This window comes from Puccinia triticina, chromosome 7A (genome assembly GCF_026914185.1).
Source record: "Puccinia triticina chromosome 7A, complete sequence".
Lineage (NCBI taxonomy): Eukaryota > Fungi > Basidiomycota > Pucciniomycetes > Pucciniales > Pucciniaceae > Puccinia > Puccinia triticina.
The window spans coordinates 2,753,326-2,765,638 of record NC_070564.1 but is presented as its reverse complement, the minus strand read 5'-3'; the positions used below and the strand labels follow the sequence as shown (position 1 = coordinate 2,765,638).

At 48.5% G+C, this 12,313-nt stretch overlaps 2 protein-coding genes across 2 annotated transcripts; one reads left to right on the top strand and one right to left on the bottom strand.

Annotated features, from left to right (window-relative positions):
* Positions 1–3,651: 3,651 nt before the first annotated feature.
* PtA15_7A330 (uncharacterized protein) lies at positions 3,652–4,042 on the bottom strand (the record flags this gene model as incomplete). The annotated part of the gene is made up of 2 exons (XM_053170927.1): positions 3,652–3,696; positions 3,821–4,042. The coding sequence occupies 2 exons, from the start codon at positions 4,040–4,042 to the stop codon at positions 3,652–3,654; spliced, it is 267 nt and encodes an 88-aa protein (XP_053022159.1).
* Positions 4,043–7,123: 3,081 nt separating this feature from the next.
* Positions 7,124–10,054, top strand: PtA15_7A329 (uncharacterized protein; the record flags this gene model as incomplete). The annotated part of the gene is made up of 6 exons (XM_053170925.1): positions 7,124–7,320; positions 7,379–7,473; positions 7,530–8,853; positions 8,915–9,179; positions 9,251–9,414; positions 9,481–10,054. The coding sequence occupies 6 exons, from the start codon at positions 7,124–7,126 to the stop codon at positions 10,052–10,054; spliced, it is 2,619 nt and encodes an 872-aa protein (XP_053022158.1).
* Between the last annotated feature and the right edge of the window lie 2,259 nt (positions 10,055–12,313).

Below are 12,313 nucleotides of genomic sequence, written 5' to 3'. Positions count from 1 at the left end.
AATTTATTAGGCACGGGCTCCAGCCCCTGCTGCATTGGGAGGCACTTGAGCGGGTACCTCAAGTGGTACCCGGGTACCCCCCCACTTTTTGCAAAAAAACAGTCACCCGGCACCGCAACCGGCACCACCCGGCGAGTGCGCGGCGGGTCCTGGGTACCTAGCAACGGGCCCAAACCATTATTCTCTAAAGATGTCCATTGGACACTCTCAATTGAGTCTGATGAACAGCTTTTGTTGAGGTCCACCTGATTGTTTTGAGGACAAACCATCACTTGGACGCTTCTGGAAGCGTGCAAGTGATGATCGGCACCCCTCACATCTGCTGAATGCTCCCAGACATCCACCAGAGGCTTCACATACAGAAACTTCCTCAGGATGCAGGGGATTTCCAGAAAAGCATGCTGTGGTGTAGCTATATGTGCTCGTCATTTTTAAAACTCAAAAAAATTCCCTTTAATTGTTATGTATGTACACAACAGGGCACATTCCTGGAATGAGGCTATACCTGGTGGTCACTTTCAACTGAAAAGAATCTGCAGGATTCCCAGTGTGAAGTCTCCCACACTGGCTGATGGTAATTACCCGCCAAGCTTATTCTTAAGGTAAAAGCCCTGGCTGTCTCTTGTAATTACAAAAACACTCTTGGTCTTCCTTCTCTCAGCTGGCGCTCTTGGCCTCTTGTATTCTTTTCACACCTCTCTTGGCCAGATGTTAGCTCTTTCTTCTCTCAATTCTCTCAGCTATATAGTTATAAAGATAGCCTTCACATGTGACAGAGGTTGCCAAATGCAAACTGTTGTTTGGGAGAAATCTTACTAATAGGTAGACTGGTACAAGGGCTCACCAGAAATTTTCAGCCAATGAAAAGGACTGCATTATCCGAGTCTCACCATCAATTAAATTTTATCCAGTGATCAATAGCCCTCATCTATGGTTAAATTTTTGCTTGAATTATGTCAAAGTAAGAAGAAAATTCTATAGGTTGCAACTTGCACCAGGTGAATACTTGATCTTAAATAGCCATGGAGAAGTTCTTCATACTTTGGGTTTGATATGCTTTTGTCACTGGAAAACAGCAGTGCAGCCGCCTTGGCCTCTATTAAATCCTGGTATTCTGACACAATTTTCTTATGACCATTGACAAACAAGAATAATATTTTGAAAAAAACTTTCTATGCTGATCTAGCCGAGATTTTTCTGCTGCAAGCTGCCTCTTAAAGCCTCTGGTATCATAATGATAGGGAATGATCAGATCAGAAGGAGGATCCCAAGGCTTCAATTTCAACAAATCAATAGAGAATTTTGAAGAAGCCACACTGCCAAATTGCCCTCCTACTGTTTTTGACAAGGCATTGCTTCTAGCCATGATGGCAAAGTACTTTGTGATAAAATCTGAATGTAGCCTTTCCAGTCTGACTCTGTAATCTTCCCAATAGAAGCCAAATTCAAACAGATGATTTTTGAGGATTTGCTTTTTAATTTTGCTAGATTCTTTCAGTTCTTGGGCTACCTCCAATGAACTAGACAATGTTGAATATTTGAATGTTAATTCAATCATATCCTTACACCTTCTCTATCTAAATTGTGCTTCATCTGATATTCTACTAATTATTCCAGGACATAATCTGTTTTCAATGAAAACCAAAAGCTCACAGATAGTGAGTATCAGATTATTCCTACTGATTTTTTGAGTGTTTTGAAATTTTAATGAGTCAATAAATATTATGAGGAGCTTCATTAGGTTCTTGACATCTTCACCAAATTCTTGATCATCTGGGATGGTTGAATTCATTTGGGATTTATTTAAATATTTTGGACAATTTGGTTTATGTAATTCTTGAAGCTTGTTGAAATATTTTTTGCTTGTCAATGAATCAAAAATTGCTCCCCATTCTGCTGTATTATTTTGGAATTAATTGTAATGATTTCCAAAGAAAATCATATTTGCTGCTTTTACTCCAAGACTGAACCTTTCAAAGTCATCTTTTTCAATGTCTGTTGGGAAGTTAAAAAGACACTAGAGGCCAGGGCGGCTTCGCCGCTGCAGATCCAAGGTTCAGATTTTCACCCTCTGTGTTTGATACCCCTGCCAAAATACATAGCTCTACTTATCCCTCATATACCAGCCAGAAGTAGCAATCAATTCATAGTTCACTCACTATTGAATTGTCTCACACCACCCATTTGAATGATAAATATCTCCAGTCTCCAGGAAAAGCTTCATCAGCCAAGGACTTGTACTATTTGCGGGCAAATTCAGGATTAACCACACAAAAGACATGATTATAATTGTTTACAACAATGTTTCTAATCCTCATCAACCAAATTAAATCACCTCAATCTTTCAACAGTTGAAAAATTACACCTTTCAACTTCATCCAACAATAACAAAAATTCACAATTGTGCAAGTTTCCATGAATCAAAATCTCAAAGGAAACTCCAAATGCCAATTATCCAACTTCCTATCTTTTGCTTCTGTGTAATCTGGAGCAGAGGGCACAGGGTGGTGGCCAAGCAAGAGAAGGGAGCAGGAGGAGGAGGAGGCTGTCAGTGTTGGACCAGGAGATGATATTGAATGGGATGGCCTCAAGCACAAAGCTGTACCCAGATCAGACCAAAAATGCCAATGGCCAATTATGGTAAGAGCTGAAGAACCTCATTTCCTGATGAAAGATGATGGAGTGGGTGATGGCAGTCCAAAATCCACGCTTTCTGAGCTCTTGCCTTCTGCCTAATGGATGCAATACTCAAGTTCTAGGAAGGGGAAGCTCAGGACCAATGAGGCACAGTCTTAGGAGAGTACATAAAAGATTAAATTTAAAAGCAATGTAATTTACACGGCAAAAGAGACTCCTTCATACCACATTAAAAGAAGTGAGAAAGACAAATTACAGCTCCTGAATGAACAGCAGAATTATACACAGTGTGAGACAAAGAAAGTTTCTGACACCTTTCACATTGGACAGTTCTATGTGAGATATTCTAAAGAGAAAACAATGCTGGGTTGTGGGTGTTGAGATGTCTTCAAAGACCTTTGCCATAGTTTCATTTTTTGCAGAAACTTTGGATTCTGACAACAATCTTTTCCAAGGCAGAGAGCCATTTTTCCAATTCAATATCAACTTTCTCCTTGGCCCTCAATTTTTTAAAGAGATCTGCTCAATACGGGCACACTTTAATGGCAATCTAGGATGATGATCTTTGGAGTCAGATCAAGCTGTTTCTTGAGTATTAAAGTGTTGGTAATCAATGTTAAATTTGCCCCAAATATTGGCTTTACTACAAGTGAATGGGAATCTTTCAAAGTACCTTGATAAGCCTTTGTGAATGAAAAACAACTGTTCACCTGGATTTTTCTGATTTAATTGAAGACCTTTGCAGTTAAAGTGCAAGCCGCTGTCATAGTTCTTGATATTAGTTACTTTTGCTCTTGGGTTGGACATATAAATGAAGGAAATCTAATTTACTGTGTTAACCAGAGTAAACCCTTGGTGGGATGCTTCTTCCTTTCGGCCTCTTCATTCTCTATGAGGGACCCAAGAGTGTTTGATTTATCAGGGCAAGCATCATAGCGCTTGCGGATTTTCTGAGGAGTAGCACGTATGCAGGTAATTAATGTCAGTGCATACATATACAAAGAGATTTGGGTCTCAGGAGCAAAGAGGACTTGCTGCTATGTTACCGGTGAGATTGTTCTGTACAACAGCAAAAGCGTTACTTTCAAACAGATCAGTGTAGCAGAGAGAGACCACATTAGAAGTTGCTTGTCATCTTGCAAGCACCGTACAATGCTGCAATTGGAATGGATGTGCAACTCACCGAACAACTTGACAAGGTTGCGCTCTCTGACTGCGCAGTTGCCTGCTCGGCTTTCAAGGCTTCTGGCCCGCGAACGACTTCAACGGCTCCACTAAGCTCCTGGAAGGAATCCCTGTGGAAATAAGCACCCCCTGTACAGTTTGGGAGCGACGGGAGCGGTGGCGGCGAGTCATTGGTTAGGCCAAATGCTAGATACATATCCGCAAGCCAAATGTTGTACATGTTCAGACAGATATTATGTGAATTCACACTGATACACGACAAGAGAAAGAGGAAGTGCAGAAGACGACGAGTGCAGATGACATACATTTGAACGGTATACACCATGGGAGTTTGCTTGGCACTTGCACGCAAGTGCAATCTCTGAACTTGGTCATAGATTTGGTTGGATCTCAGTTACATGCTGGTTTGAAGGCAAGGTTCATCTCAGCCACAAAATATCCTGAAATGAACTGGAACAATACTCAATGTATTGTGTAATGTATGTGCAAGGTGTTACCATACCTATGCTGAAAACAAGGCCAATTTAATGATAAGTTTTAATTGATCCTCAATCTTGACCAAAGTTACTCATGTTTTGAAGATCATGATTTTTGACCTCTTTGTAAAGTCATACCCTGCTGGTTTCTCAAAAAATATTTTTATATTCATTTTCAGAGCAGGCACCAAAAATCTACCAGTTTTTCTCAAATTGTTTCTATTATAAAGGCTAAAACTTATGATGGAGGGGAGTGAGACTCTGAGAGGTCCAACGTTGATATGGCACTGCCAGCATAATTGGCTGGGTTGAGGTTATCCCAGTTAAACTGGGATACACTCAACCAATTTAAACTTGGGCAATCTCAACTGATGAAATATAAATCCAAGGTACCCCCCTTGGGTTTATATTAAATTGGTTGAGATCAACCAAGTTTAAATTGGTTGAGTGCATCCCAGTTAAACTGGGATGACTTCAACTCAGCCAAATATTCTGGCAGTGTGGTACTATGGTTTTAATTTGGCTTGCATTGGCTGAGGGGCCAACTGTTGCACAAACGTGTAACATGTGCAGGCTTTTGTGACACATTGGTCCTCACACAACCATATCATGCCACACGGAGCGCCCCTGAAATACCAGGGGCTTTGGAGAATCCTTTAAAATTTTATCTGATTTTCATCCATCTATACAAAAACCCTTTGAGGAGATTATCTGAAGTCGTTCACAAACCCCATGTAACCTGAGGCTCCCCTGGACTTGTGCCGGAAATCAAACTCCCTTGGGACAAAATTCAGCAGCTGAAGAATATGTCACATAAATTTACACATGTGTGCTAGTGTGTCACATTTTTCATCACTGTGCCAAGTGATGCCAAGCTGAGTGCGCATGCAGCACCAAGGACTTAGATGAAGCCTTTACAAATTGTATGTAATTTTCAGCAATATTTACAAAAATAATTTTAGGGAGATTTTATGAAGTCATACCCAAGTCCTGGTTAATCCAAGGTTTGTCCCCCTGTACTTGTCCCTTAACTTGAACTATGTTGCAAAAACTTCAGCAACTGAAGAATGTATCACACAAATGTACATGTGCATGTTTTTGTGACAAACTAACAGATATTAAGCTTCTTGAAATTTATGAAAAACACATGATAAATTGAAATATATCATTCCTGTGGAAAATCCCTCGTTTCTGCCAAGTATTTGATATTACTTTGCAAGGCAGTTTCAAATGTGTTATAAAATAGTTCCAATAATACATAGAGTCAAGTTGAAGTTGGTTTCAAGTTGACTCCAACCCCTTTCCAACATGCCTTAAGTTTAATGGAGAATCATCTCAACATAAATTCATCATGACTTCAGCATGTTTTGAGGTTGATGTTCCAGGATATATCTACCAGGTTTCTTGAACAATATTGTGCAATGGCACTTGCACGCAAGTGCCAAGCAAACTCCCATGGTGATATTGGCCACTTTTGAGGCCGGGTTGAAGAGCCTGATTTTGAAGGGAAATTCTGGATAGACCAGGTATTGGTTGATTGGGTCAACACATCCGTTGCCTGTCAGGATTCTATCCAGTGGGGCACTGAGCTGTTGGTTGGTGGGACCATAATCAGCATAGATATGTTAGTATTACAGCTTGTGTGAGTGAGAGATAATAAAAGAAAAAACGGACCAATATAAGGTATGTATTGTCCAGCAAAGCTTTCTCCACAGATGTACCCGTAGGATTCCTTCTTGGGCTCAATTGTTGACTTGGGCGGCAAGAATGAGAGGTATCGTACATACAGTATCAGCTGGGAATCCTTGGGTTGGCCTGGTAGTGACAACCCATAAAAGTTGGATGCATTGGGTGCTGGCTTCTTGTTATTCCTGCCATTTGAATTTGTGTTTGACAAGGATGAGGAGGATTTTGAAGGGTTTGAGCGGCGCAAGCGGCGGATGAATTGGGATTGAGTTTCAGGTTTCACTTTCCGTTGATGCAGGCCTTTGCAGGTGGATGACGCGCTTTCGCATCTCTCAATGACCGGTATTTGCCGGTCATCAAGGGGACTCACATCTCCTCTCAATGACTGGTCAGACCGGTCATTGAGAGGACTCACCACCTCTCAATGACCGGCACAGACCGGTCATTGAGATGACTCACAGCTCTTGATGACCGGTATTTGTTGGTCATCGAGGGGACTCACATCTCCTCTTGATGACCGGTCTTTGCCGGTCATCAAGGGGACTCACATATCCTCTCGATGACCAATCAGACCGGTCATCTGTGACAGGTCTGAGAATTTTACAAAATCTCTGGAGCAGTGGTTGAGATACGCCTTACTCTGACAATGCAGAAAACAAGATTAAAACTACTCACCCTGACTGCAAGAAAACTCTAGAACCTGCTTGCAGTTGAGATGCAGCAAGCTTCAAGCCTCAGCTCAAGCTGGAGTCAAGTAGCCAAATTCAGTGCTGGTGCACCTTGAGTGTGTACCTTGTTCAGCATCTCAATGCTGAACATGCAGTAGGCTGAGGAGAATGTTCAACCTTGCAAATGAGCATCCCCCTGAGGACCCTTTTATCTGCTTTTACAAAACACTCCATGGAATCCATCCAGAATAACATAAAAAGGGTATGTATGTTTTTGGCATCACATTTTTCAATGCAGAAGCTCATTGAAAAACTGAGATTGGCTACAGGGGTGGATGCCTGGAGCGTTTTTGATCCACGTAGGTTGGATTTCTGGGATGTTGTTGAGCTGGAATCAGTGCAGTTGTTGATAGTTAAGCTGGCGAGCGAGGGAGCTTTCTGGGCTCAGTCCAGCCACCAACCAACCACAACATGCTCGACTCCCCCGCCAGGAGACTCCACCCAGACATCCCCCAGTCCCCCGACGCACTCGCCAGAAGATACAAGCTGCTCGAGAAGCTCGGCCAGGGCAACTTCGGCGTCGTCTTCAAGGCCCTCGACCGCGTCACCGGCGAGATCGTCGCCGTCAAGGAGGTCGACCTCGAGAACAGCGACGAGGACATCTCGGAGTAGGCAACAACCACTTCTCTGCGGACTGCTGACTGCTGACAAAAGAAACATCCAAAGGATCCAGAAGGAAATCAGCCATCTCGCCGATTGCGATTCCGAACACATCGTCAAGTACTACGGAAGCTTCGTGCGCGGCTACAAGCTATGGATAGGTAAACCAACAACCCCTGCCTACTTCGCAGCCAAAAACTAACCCCAATCAACCCAGTCATGGAGTATCTGGCAGGCGGATCCTGTCTAGACCTGCTCAAACCAGGGCCATTTCCAGAGACGGGGATCCAGACGGTCATGCACGAGCTGCTGCTCGGGCTCGAGTACCTGCACGCCCAGAAGAAGATCCACCGGGACATCAAGGCTGCCAACATCCTCGTCTCCTCCAAGGGCAAGATCAAGCTGGCCGACTTCGGCGTCGCCACCCAGCTCAGCAACCACAAGTCCAGACGCCACACCTTCGTCGGCACCCCCTTCTGGATGGCCCCCGAAGTCATCCGACAGTCCAGCTATGACGAGAAAGCCGACATCTGGAGCTTGGGCATCACCGCAATCGAACTGGCAAAGGGCCAGCCCCCGTTGTCAGAGTACCATCCCCTGCGGGTGCTCTTCCTGATCCCCAAGGCCAAGCCACCCACCCTCGAAGAAAGCTTGGAACCCGAACGACTAGCCCACTACTCAGAAGACTTCCAAGACTTCATCAATGCCTGTCTGCTGAAAGACGTCGAACTGCGTCCAACGGCGAGCCAGCTCTTAGGCCATCCATTCATCCGCAAGCAAGTGCCGCCGAAGAAGGGCTTCACGGGATTCATCACCCACGGCCACAAATTCCTGAGCGCAAGCTCCCTCGATCTCAGCCCCGGCCTCAGCAAAGCCTCCGTCAGCATCGTCGAACTCATCGACCGGCACAGCGTGTGGAAAGCCAAGAAGAAGAATCTGCAGAGCAGCGCGGCTGATCCAGCGGGCACGGTCAAGAGCACCTCAGGCCAGCGGGTGCTCTCGAATTCGGACTACAAGACGGCCAAGAGCTCGTACTTGGTCGGCAGGAACGACACCGTTGTGTCGGCATGGGACTACCAAGAGACGATGAAGCATGCCTCGGAGGTCTACGCGAACATCCTCAACAACGCCGACCAGGAGCTGGTGGAGACGCAGATCAAGCAGCTCGAGGCGACCCAGGAGGCCTATCTGCGCGCGGCCGATCCGGGCTGGGGAGGCGGAGGGGAGCCGGGTGTGGGGGACGAGGAGGAGGAGCTGGAGGAGGCGCAGAAGGCGATGGAGGCCTCCCCGTTGAGGATGACCCATGGCGTGCCCGCCGGATGCGACGAGCTCGACCCCGACCACTTCTTCGCTCGCAGCCCCTCCGCCTCGCCCTCCGACCTGCGCCACCGTCCGCAGCCCGAAAGCCAACTCGCCCGCTCCATCCCCTCCTCCCCCACCCTCGAGATCCACAACCTGCCCAGCGCCCAACGCGCCCGCCTCACCCCCGGCGCAGGCGCCCACTCGCAGCGGGCCCTCCACACAGGCTCGCCCTTCGAAGCGTGCGTCCCCCTCCTCATCCCTTCTCCCCATGAAGGCCTGACGCTCTCTCTCTGTGTACAGGATCCCCACGCTTCGGCCCTCCCGGCCCGCCACCCTGACCGAACGACTCGCCCAGCTGTCGCTCCACAAACACGGCCCCGCAGGCCGCCGGTCTCCCGGCGGGGACGCGCAGCAGACCGTCAGCACGCGCCCCGGCTCGCGCGTCCTCGGCCCCGCCGACCCGTTCAACCTGCCCCACTCCCTCGACAAGGCCTCTGCGGCGGCCGCGGCCGACACGTTCGGCCAGGCTGTCCTCGAACACGTCGTCCTCCCGCTCCTCGACCAGGTCCGTCTTCCCACACACACATATACTCATCTGCTCATCCTCCTCGCCCCCGTCTATCCATGTGTGTCCAGAGTATCGAGAACTACGCCGCCCCCGCCAAGCGCACCCCCGCCTCGGCCGCCCACGTCCAGACCCTCGGGCAGATCCGCGACGGGTTCAGGGAGCTCAAAGCGCTCGACGACGGCCGTGCTTCCGGCGCGTTCGTCGACCAATTGGTCCGCGAGATCGATCTCTTGTCAGTCTCCCTTCCGCGCTCACACACACACACTAGAGAGTCGTTGCTGAACGTGGGGGTGGACAGCCGGCAGATCGATTTCCAGAGCCGCCGGAGCACGAGCTCGTTGTATGTGGGCCACGAGAACGAGGGCGGGTTGATGTCGACGGTTCGGTCGGGGACGAGCTCTGTGTGTTCGATCATCGACCACCAGCAGCAGCGAGGCTCGGCCTCGAAGACGAGCTGGACGAGCGGGGGCTCGACGAACACGGACGGGCCGCGAAGTGTGAGTCGGCCGAGCGGCAAGCCGACGTCGAGCGGCTCCCGCCGCGTCGCGAACAAGAAGCCCCAGCCCGAGCCCGCTAAGCCCCAGCTCCGCCGCATCAGGGTCTCCCTCGACCAGCTCTCGCCCTCCGCTTCCTCCGCCTCCGTCCTCGACCGCCAGTCCCTTCGTCGGCTTGCCCAGGACCCGGCCGACGACTCCGATAGCGACCCCGGGAACAGCTTCCGCTTCCACGCCCCACCCCCCGCTCGGGAGCCTGCCCGGGAACCCGCCCGCGAGCCCGCGCCTTCCCGGCCCTCTTCCGGGACCACTCCTGCCCGCAACCCGATCGCCACTCTGCTGTACAACCGCTGGCTCGACACGATCGTCCAGCCCTAACCGCCCCTCCAACCGGCCCCCAAGCCCCCAAGTTTCCTTCCCCTTTCTCCCCCGAAACGCTCCCGGGCGTCCTCGCTCCCTCGCATCACTCGCATCCCACGCACAGACATGTCTTCCTTCATTCGTGCCCTCGTCGCCTGCCTCCTCGCGTCTCTCTGGCTCGGCGCATCCTGTGCCGTGTGTCGCTCCTGCATCGTCGTTGTACATCCATCGTTCCCGCTTCGTCGCCGCCCCTCTCGCATCTATTTATCTTATTTATTCGTAACTTATCCTCAGGCGGCACGGGCTGTGTCCCTATTGCCTTGCACCCAAAAGCAGACGTGTCTGGCGTGTAAATTTTTGGACAGCTTTGCTAAGTCAGGAGACTGCAGAAAGGAGCTATGTACAATGAATGGTCAAGCGATGAAAACAGGGAATATCTCATTACCTCAGAGCAGGTCGATTTGCCGTACTTCTGAGTCTAAGAGAGATGAGAAGAAATGGGACACGAGGGCTGGAGAGAGATTGGAAAGAATGAATCGGCTAAGAGATTGGTGATTGATCTGCGGTGTTATCGTTGCAAGTCAGTGGACTTCAAATGCACACCTGATAGTGGAGGTGAAAGGCTGTACCTCTTTTGACTAGCACGCTTGTAGTGTAAGGGACGCTTTATAAGCCCGACGAGTCGTTCCGGTTAAGGCTGAAGCTGCGGATTCATCATAATCAGTCTGATTGATCTTGTTGATCTAATCCTAGTCTGAATAGGAACTTACTCGTTGGTCAATGGACTGATACGAGCTGATAGGCTGGCTGGGTGGCTGGTGATGAAAGAAATATGGCCAGAGGCCTGAGAATGAGGTGAAGTGAGCTGAAGAAGGTCAAGTGCACAGGATGCACAGGGACTCAGAACAGCAGTGCAGAAGTCTCCAATAGGGGGGTTCACAATTGAAATTTACAAAACTTTAGGACACATTTTAAGGTGGTTATGAACATTTTTTTTTAAAAATTGATAAATTGCACTGATTCATCAGTATCACCTGCTGCTGTGCATTTTCCCAAAATTTCAAAATGTTGTTCATAAAGGCCTTAAATTTGGCTCCAAAGTTCAGTAAAATTCAATTGTGAACCCCCCTAATGGAGCAGGTCTGACTACCAATGGCTCGGAACTAAGGCCCCGTTTGGCAGCAATCATGTTATGTGATATTGCACACTTACCTAATGTGATTGTAAACCCCCCTCCTCCTCTGGGGTTCACAAGGTGTCACCAATAGAAACCTGCCCTCTCACAGACTTGTAGATAGCCCGTTCCTCCTCCTTCCTTGGCTCAGCAGAGAACTGACATGCAGTCTCTCTGAGCCAGGTAAGCTCCCTTCCTTTTGTCTCTCTTCTTTCCTTCTTCTTCCTCTCAGGAGAGAACTGACATGCAGTCTCTCTGAGCCAGTCCTAGCAATCAAAGCCCCCTGAGTTTGGTCCTAGAACTCCTCCTCCGCGCCCGTGCCATCGCTCCTCCGTCTCCAGCTCCAGTGAAGGGATTCAACCCTTACACTTTTTTTTTCTAACACCCAAACTCTCAACCAACTCTATCCATTCCGTTCCGTTCCGTTCCGACTCTCCGTTCCGTTCTGTTCCGACTCTCCGTTCCGTTCTGTTCCAACTATCCGTTCCGTTCCAAATCTGCTCCATCCAACCTCAATTCCATCTCCGGTGATTTTTTTTCTTCAGTTTTTTACTCCTTTCTTCCTTGGTTATTCCCTCGGCGACCGCCCTTCCAATCTCCAAACGCTCCAACATGCCAAGAATGGCAACTAATCCGCCCAGATCACCGAGCATCCTGGCCTTGATCCCCAAAACGATGAAAACAAGGATTCGCATTGGATACTTACTTGACCCCTTGTGCCAAGGCTTGCGGGGCCGATTTGCCGAAATTGACGGGCTCATGTTCATTGGGGACTGCTTAGTCCTTCCAGCAGACCCAGTCCTACGCCTCAAACTCGTTGAATCAACACATCACCGGCTTGGACATGCAAACGCTTCGGATACGATTGCCAATCTGCGTTGTAGAGTTGTTTGGCGTGGAATGTCATCCAAAGTGAAGATTTTCACCGTGACCTGTCCCAGTTGCCAACAAATGAAAGTTTTGGAAACAAAATTGCCCAGCGACGTTTGATCAGCCGCTTCACTGCTTGACATCGCCACCAACAACCGAGGTGGCTCCCTCACGCCTCCCTCTCTTTCTTTGACCAGCAATGAACCCTTCGCGGTTCGCAACTGCGACGCCAA